At 40.7% G+C, this 9319-nt stretch overlaps 1 protein-coding gene across 1 annotated transcript; it reads right to left on the bottom strand.

Annotated features, from left to right (window-relative positions):
• Positions 1-8511: 8511 nt before the first annotated feature.
• LOC132624244 (uncharacterized) lies at positions 8512-9105 on the bottom strand. Its single transcript, XM_060339049.1, has one exon. It carries the CDS (start codon positions 9103-9105, stop codon positions 8512-8514), a length of 594 nt encoding a protein of 197 aa, XP_060195032.1.
• Between the last annotated feature and the right edge of the window lie 214 nt (positions 9106-9319).

Here is a 9319-nt window from a genome sequence, read left to right on the forward strand (position 1 = left end):
ACACCGGAATATATAATTCTTGGTGGCTATCCTTCCTTCCGAATAGCTAGGCATAAACTGCACTCCGAGTAGCGAACCCGGTAGTTGCCACTCTTCCTCCCGAATGGCTAGGTGATTACCACACTAGGATCCATAGTGACTATCATTCCTCCCGAATAGCTAGGCCAAACATAACAATCAAATTCATAGCATGGAAGCTGAATTATAGCATAGAAGCTAAATCACAATTATCTCAATGTAGTCACACCATCCATTAGCATTAAGTTGAAAATGTTTCCACTTCTTTAAACAAAGTTCAATTGTCATAGTTTCTCATGAAAACCTCATTACCAACCATTAACCCTTATTATTGATCATCTCTTATAGAGGAAAAAATAGTTGGGATCACATATACATGTATAGGGTATAGTACAATTAAGGTCTAATGTGGGCTTGCCCCCTCACACACACCAACCATGATAAAAACATGAATTGGGGTTTCAAAATATGAGAAGTTCACCTTTCTATTCAATAAAGAACCTTTGAAAGAAGTCATGCATTCCAAAATAAGATTTTCAAAAGACACATACCTTAATTAAGCCTTACGTAATTCAATAATTTACTTTTACAACGAAGAACACCCAAAACCCTAGCTTGAGTCACCTTGAGAAGGATTACTTTGAAAACCCTAGGTTTTTCATTCAAGAATCATGTTAAGAATAATGGGTTTAATGCTAGGATTGATTAATAATGTTAAAGATGTTCTTACCTTAAAGTTTGGAGACTTGGAGAAAAGGTTTTCGTCCTTAGGGTTTATGAGAATGAGAATAATTCATAAAATTAACTGAATCCCGCTATTTATATACACAGCTGGCGGCTGGTGAAATACGGCCAGAAATATGGACCGTATTTCAAAATACGAGCCTTATTCTGCGGTCGTATTTAACAATAATGAAAACAGTGAGAAGTCTTAGGTAACAGGTGAAATACGTCCAGAAATACGAACCGTATTTCAAAATACGGGCCATAAAATCTGGCCATATTTTATGATAGCCAAAAACAGTGAGCTCCCTAAGAAGGTGGGTGAAATACACCCAAGGTATACGGACCATATTTCAAAATACGGGCCGTATTCTTGGCCGTATTTTACATTTGACAAAAATAGTAAAGTCCAATTCTCCAAGACACTTTCACACTTAACTCGGATCTACGGAGTGTTACACCGTCGAAGATCGACGGTCCGTCAATGTACATCGACGGTCCATCAACCAGTAAGGCAATGGACAGGTGTCCCATTTGTTATATGTTGATTTGTTTCGTTTTACCCTTCGTTATTTCACACAACAATAGACCCTAAATGTCCTAATACTCCTCTCAACCCTTTTCCTAATTCCCTCTGTCATCCAAGTAAGATTTGAGCCCGTAAAACCCGAGACTAGTTAGCACATCATAATAGCTTGTGTTTCTATTGTGTTGGTGGTCTTGTGACCTTAAAGCAAAGTGTTGTGGTTGAGTTTTTGGACTATATAAGGTATTTTTTCCATCCAAACTTTGATATTAAATGGTTCTTGAAGGATTTTAATAGTTTTAAGTTAAGAAAATTGTGACATAAAGATTACATGTTGGCATGTCGGTGTTGTTGGCTTAGGGTCTGATTTGAAGGAATTTTTGGGATTGATTTACTTATTATTTGACTTGTAGTTCTTTATTATGTTATTGTTAATGTTGGTATTGATGTTTGGGCTTGATTTGGAATTAGTTTGGAATGGAAATTATAGGGGAAATGCTGCCCGAATTCCGTTAACTTAAGAACTAGTTTAAACTTGGATTATGAGTTTGCCATTAACCTAATTATGAGGTAAATGGTCTTGAATGTAGATTTGTAAAGTCAGGAAGATAAGCGTTAAGTGAGTAAGGAGATGCAAAGGTATGTTAAGGCTGTCCCTTCTTTCATTTTGGCATGATCCTTATAATATGAACGAGCGAACGAATGAACGAGCTTCCATATTACTCTACTCTTAGAAGCGTTTGGAGTACTTCATTCTTTGATGATCCTATACCTTTTTATGATTGTTCCTTCTGTTCTTGGGTCCTGAGATTTCATATATTGATGATGTTAGCTCAAAAGATGTCTATCGGAGGTAGAACGACCTTATGTCACTGTGAGAGTTCTAGTTACTCATTATACTTATGCATTGCATTCACTATACATATGCATATTTACCCATGACCAGAAGGCGTTATATACACGTATATTATATGTATATGGGGTATGGGGAAAGGGATATGCGTTATGTACGCATTACCACCTAATCAGCTGATGCACACTGATGATGATGATGGTGATGATGATGATGGCCGCAGAGAGGCCGATGGGATATGATATATGGATCAGGCTGTACGTTCCTCAGCACTAACATATGATATATGAATCGGGTTGTACGTTCCTCAGTACTAACAGTTATATTATGACCTATGCATATCATATGCCCTTAGTGGCACTTTCAGTTGTATAGATGTTCCCAGATAGTTAGTTGCAGATTTTCAGATATTGAGATTAGCTTTCATGTTTCAGCTATGTTTCATGTTTCAGCTATGTTTCATGATTCTGATGTTCTTGTTGTTTTTATGCCTTACATACTCGGTACAGTATTCGTACTGACTCCCTATTGCTCCGGGAGGCTGCGTTTCATGCTCGCAGGTCTGCAGATACAGGTTGGTGATCCATCTATTAGGATATTAGCTCAGTGGAAGAAGTTGAGGCACTCCTTCTATTTTGGAGATGCCAGGAGTCAGCATGGTCTTATGTATATAGAGATATGTACACGTATATGTTTATGGGTATGGCGGGGCCCTGTCCCAGCCACATTATGTTATGTTTCCAGTAGAGGCTTGTAGACAGTTATGTACAGTCAGATGGTGTCCATACTTGAAATTTCATTTGTCATCACAGTTGGTTATGATAGCCTTACTAGCTCATATAGCATGTTCAGTATTTTCGTACAGATGAGTCTTTCAGAGCAGTTGATATATGCATGTTCCCTATGAGTTATTTTGAGTCACATGATAGCCCTATCGGCCCACCTATGTTCATGTTCATGTCAGATGTATGTCAGGTGGTACTTGACTAGTACGGTTAAGTGTCCGTCATGGCCCTCCAGTTTGGGTCGTGACAGGAAAGTGGATATGAAAAATGGGATCTTTTGGATATTAAAAAGGGTTGAAAACAACCCACCGCCCCGTGTTGTGGGGAGGATGCAGCATCGCAAACTCAATATGCGGCCGCATACTCTCCCTCCATAACATGGGGGTGGTGCTGGGCAGTAAGCTCAGCCAAAATGGCAAGTTTGTATCCAGTATGCTGCACTACAAACTCAGTAGTCGCAAACTGCCCACAAACTCTAATTTTTGCGAAAATGCATTCTTTTCGATTTGTTTGACCTCCAATCCTTATGATATCTTATTGACACTTATGCAAGCCTTTATTAACTATATAAGGAGCCCTATAACTCCCTCTCAATCTAATTCTAAACAACGTATAGCACAAACGATGTGAAATCTTCCCAAAACATGACACCAATCCTAACCTTCAACGAACTTGCTTCCGCCGATTCGTTTAACTCTGAAACCTTAAGGTACATACTTAGAATTATTAGATATCCTCCTTAACCTTGTAAGGGCTCCTTAACCTTGTAAGGGATTCATTTCCACTTTGGTCTTACGTTAGTTTACTTATAATGCAAACGAGGCCAAATTTTCCAAGGTCTAACACATGCTACCCGAGACCTCAATGGACTTAAATGCCGAGCTGATGGGCCTATTACAACAAGCCTTAACCAAGAGGGACTAGTTCAGGGCTGATACTGAAGCGGCTAATGCTCGCTCTATATTAAAGGTTGAGTATGTGAAGTGGAATACCCGAAGGCCCACTCTGGAAGAAGTTCAGGATGGAATCGATGGTATTGCCATGAAGATTGAGGAGGCCGAGGCAGTTGAGGCTAAGGAATGGAAAGCATTCCTAAGGGACAACTCAAAAGATGATCCCGAGGGTCTTGGCTCTGATAACTTGGGTTCCTCTTCGGAGGACTAGATAGGCCCTTAAGCAAATGTATTTTGTTTTTTGTAATTCAGCCAAGGTCATTTTTCTCGGCCCTTTTGTATACATGTAATGAAGTTTTCCATTTCATCGATGTTTACTTTCTCAATCATCTTTCCGCTTTCGACAGTTAATCAATATTTGATAGTCAATATTTGATCGAAGGGAGATGAACAGACTGGGACCGGTGTTTTATCTGAATTTAAATTGGGCTCGACCTTGAATAAACTTTTAATAAGCTTTTTCTTTAATGGAAAGATCTTGCTTTAATGGAACCAACTTTTAAGTTAAAATAGGTTCGTCGTGCACCGAGCCTTTTTCCTACCGATGACTATATATAAGTACCTCGTTTTTATGCTTGTGAATTGAGACCTCTCCAAACCACTTCTGGCATATGGTTTGAAATTTTCAACCTTTTTAGACTTAAGAGTCTTTAAATTAGTCTTAGTTCACTTGAAACTTTAACGCCTTCATTTTGTTCGTTTATTTCGTGACGGTAGTCCCTAATCGAGGGCTGCTCGTGAGCTTCGAAGATAAAATAAGTCATACATGTGAAGTATTCACGTAATGTTATAATTTACGCGGGTTTAAATCGAAGTGCTCTTCTCGTTACATATACTTGTATCGTACAGCGATCTAGGGGAAACTAATTTGGTTTTCTGCTTTTGCCATAGAAAATAAACTAACCGGGCAAGATTCATTTGATCGTTTGGCCCTTACAATAGATCCTAGTGCAGAAAGTTCAAAAAAAACAAAAGTCTTGGCCTCGTTGAGCTTTCTCGAATCTGTCGAGGGTATGATAGTCCCCTATTGTTTGTGTTCGAAGTATGAGAAGAGGAACACCATTTGTTGATGTTGGGCAGTCTCCAGTCCCCAGTGCTTGGCTTCTCTATGATATGAAAGTAACACGTTGTTCATTGTTGCATCATTACCAGAAAACCCACTTCGGGACAAAACCTAGCTATGGGAAAAAGAGTGCAACACATGTTTTCAGACCTAATTCTAGCCTCTTTAACTTTGCTCCGGTTTGTACCTGCAAGGGTTAAGCGAGTATTATTAAAGAGTTCACGTAGGGTGAGCGATTCATACCTTAGACTTAGTATCTTTTCAAGTGTGCCACGTTCCAATTATTTTGCAACTATTGGCCATCTTCTAATTCAAGCTGGTATGAACCTCTACCAGTTATTTCGGTTACTCTGTATGGTCCTTCCTTATTCGGATCCAGCTTCCCCTCATTGGGGTTTTTGGTGTGCAGAGTGACCTTTCGAAGGACCAAGTCCCCGACTTGGAAGTGCCGAAGATTTGCCCTTTGATTGTAGTATCTTCTCATCTATTGCTTCTTTGTTGCTAAACGGACCACCACCGTTTCGCAAAGTTCATCCATTAAGTCCAGCTTCACAGCCATAGCCTCGTCATTCCATTCTCCCATTGCATACTTGAATCTCAAACTCGACTCCCCAACTTCTACAGGAATCAAAGCCTCCGCGCCATAGACCAACGAAAATGGTGTTTCACCGGTGCTCGACCTCGAGGTCATTTTGTAAGCCCAAAGTACTTCCGGAAAAACTTCTTTCCACATGCCCTTGGACTCATCCAACCGTTTCCTTAGGTTCTGAATAATTTTTTTGTTTGTTGACTCCGCTTGCCCTTCGCACTTGGATGATACAGAGTTGACATTATCTTTTTGATTTTCAAACCTTCAAGGAAATCATTGACTTTATTGCCTATGAACTGCCGGCCATTGTCGCATGTGATTTCGGTTGGAATACCGAACCAACAGATGATATGGTCGTAGAAAAAGTTAAAGACCTCGTTTTCTCTGAAGACTTTTTCAAAAGCCTGCGCTTCAACCCACTTAGAAAAATAGTCAGTCATAAACAGTATGAATCCAGCCTTACTTGGTACCTAAGGTAAAGGGCCGACAATGTCCATCCCTCACTTCATGAACGGCCATGGAGATAATACCAGGTGTAACAGTTCCCCCGATTGATGGATCATCAGAGCGTGCCTTTGGCATCCATCGTACTTTCGAATGAAGTTCTTTGCATACTCTTCCATATGATCCCACTAATATTCTACCCGAATCAATTTTCGAACCAACTGTTCTGCTTCGGAGTGGTTTCCACAAGTTTTTTCATGGACTTTGCGTATGACGTAATTGGTTTATTCGGGCCCCAAACATCTAGCCAAAGGGCCAACAAAATACAATCTGCCTTTGACCAGGCAGTATCTTGCCGCTTTGGTTCGAAGAGCCCTAGATTCCTTAGGATCTGTGAGCAGTTTCCCATCTTCGAGATAGTCAATGTACTTATTGTGCCAGTCCCAAGTCAAGCTAGTTGTGTTTACCTCAGCATGGCTGCTTTCTACTGCAGAGTTCATTAGTTGAACAACCGTTCCCGAATTAAATTCCTCCGCTCCTACCGATGAACCCAAGTTGGCCAATGCATCGGCTTCGATGTTTTGCTCCCTAGGCATATGCTGCATGGTCCATTCTTTGAACCGATGTAAAACCATTTGGATTTTCTCCAAGTATTTTTGCATTCTTTCGTCTTTTACTTCAAAGACCCCGTTTACTTGATTGACGACCAAAAGTGAGTCGCATTTTGCTTCAATGGTTTTAGCTCCTAAGCTTCTATCTAGCTCTTAACCTGCAATCATAACCTCATACTCAGCTTCATTGTTAGTTAATTTTAGAGTTCCTGACTAACGAATAATATCGCCCGCAGGGGATTTAAGAACTACTCTAAGTCTGGACACTTTCACGTTCCATGCTCCGTCTATGTGCAGGGTCCAGATCTCCGAGGTTTTTTCCAAGGTTAACAAAAGCTCTTTTTCTACCTTGGGAACCATTGCGGGTGCAAAATCTGCCACGAAGTCTGCTAAGATTTGAGAATTTATAGCCGTTCTAGGTTTATAATCGATGTCGTAACCACAGATCTCAACTGCCCATTTTGCTAACCTAACAGACAGCTCCGGTTTATGCGTGACTTTTTTAATGGATATGTGATCACTACACATATTGGGTGACATTGAAAATAAGGTTTTAGTTTATTAGATGCACTTAACTAAGCCAAAGCTATTTTTTCTAAGTGAGGATAACGTTTCTCCGCATCCCCCAAAGTTCTACTCATACAATAAATTGGAAATTGCGTAACTCCTTCTTCTCGGACCAAAACGCCACTTGCCGCGACCTCCGACACTGACAGGTACAAATACAGCTGTTCGTCTGCCTTTGAAGTGTGCAGCAAGGTGGGCTTGACAAGTATTTCTTCAATTTTTCCAAGGTTCGTTGACACTCCGGTGTCCGGAAGAAGTCATTCTTCTTCTTTAACAAAGAAAAGAACTGGTGGCTCTTATCCAAAGACCGAGAGATAATCCTGCTCAAGGCCGCAATCCTCCCGGTTAACCTTTGTACTCCTTTCAAGTTGTCAACTACTTTGATGTCTTCAATAGCCTTGGTTTTTTTTGGGTTAATTTCGATTCCCCGATTTGACACCATAAAGCCCAAGAATTTGCCTGAACCTACTCCAAAGGCGCACTTCTCGGGGTTTAACTTCATATTGTATTGGCGCCGTCTATTGAAAGTTTCCTACAAATGCTTTAAATGGTCCTCTGTTTCCAGGGACTTAACTAGCATATCGTCAATATAAACGTCCATCATTTTCGCTACTGTTCTTTGAACATTCGATTAACTAGGCGTTGGTAAGTTGCTTCAGCATTTTTTAGTCCGAATGGCATTATGTTATAGCAGTAATTCCCATATTTAGTTATGAAAGAATTTTTCTCTTGATCCTTCGGGTTCATCCGAATTTGGTTATACCTGAAGTAAGCGTTGAGGAAACATAGCACTTCATGGCCTGCCATTGCATCAATCATTCGATCGATGTTAGGCAAAGGAAAGGAATCCTTAGGGCATGCTTTGTTCAAATTTTTATAATCTACACATATATGAATTTATTAGCTTTTTCAGGCACAACTACTACGTTAGCTAGCCAGTCCGGTTATTTAAGTTCCCGGATGGAACCAATTTTTAAAAGCTTTGTTACCTCCTCCTTGACTAATTTATGTTTGACCTCGGCCATCAGTCTTCGTTTCTGCTTCACCGGGATGAAGTTCTGATCAAGACTTAGCTTGTGCATCGTCACTTCCAGTGGAATACCTGTCATGTCTAAATGGGACCATGCAAAAAAATCGGTGTTAGCTTGAAGAAATTCAATTAATTTGCGCTTGAGCTCCAGGGCCAACCCCGTGCCCAGGTATACCTTTCTATCGGGTAGGTGAACGAACAAGATAATTTGTTCCGATTCTTCCACAGTCGATTTGGTTGCATCCGATTCATCTGGTAGCACGAACGATCTCGGAACGCCGAAGTCATCTTCCTCAAAGTCCATCTTCTCCTCGTCTTCAGTTCCGACTAGGTCCCAGTCCTTTGATTGCTATTTGGTACTTTTCCCTTTGTTCAAATCTTTAGCATCCTTGGGTGCGGGTGATTTCGGTGCTGGAGTTGCTTCTTCGACCGCAAACATTTCTTTTGCTACCGGTTGTTCTTCACAGACTGATTTTATTCTCTCCAGGGTCAGAAATTTTAGCATCTGATTTAAAGTTGAGGGCACTGCCCTCATGTTGTGTACCCATGGTCTGCCAAATAAAGCTTTGTACCTCATTTCACCATCAATGACGTAGAAGTTTGTATGTTGAACAATCCCAGCGGTGTTCACCAGCAGGGTAATTTCTCCCTTCGTAGTTTCACATGCCATGTTGAACCCGTTGAGGACCCGGGCTGGCGGTAGAATTTGCTCCAACAAACCCAGCTGGTCCACTACTTTCCAACGGATAAAGTTGGCTGAACTACCTGGGTCAATCAAAATACGTTTAACATGAGATTTATTTATAAGAACAGAGATTACCAAAGCATCATTGTAAGGTTGAATGATGCCCTCCGCGTCTTCATCACTGAAGGAAATGAATCCCTCCGGTATATAATCTCTGGTTCTCTTTTCCCGAGTGATCGTGACCTTTGTTTTCTTCATCATTGGACCTCAGAGAATTTCTACTCCTCCGATAATCATGTTGATCACGTGCAGGGGTTCCGCCGGTTCAGCTTTCTTATTTGCTTCCCTGTTTTTGTAATAACACTTTTCTCGGTTACTCAAGAATTCACGTATGTGTCTGTTCTTTAATAACCGAGGGACCTCATCCCTTAGTTGTCGGCAGTCCTTGGTTCGGTGGCTATGAGTCCCATGA

The sequence above is a fragment of the Lycium barbarum genome, chromosome 12, assembly GCF_019175385.1.
Source record: "Lycium barbarum isolate Lr01 chromosome 12, ASM1917538v2, whole genome shotgun sequence".
NCBI classification, from domain to species: domain Eukaryota; kingdom Viridiplantae; phylum Streptophyta; class Magnoliopsida; order Solanales; family Solanaceae; genus Lycium; species Lycium barbarum.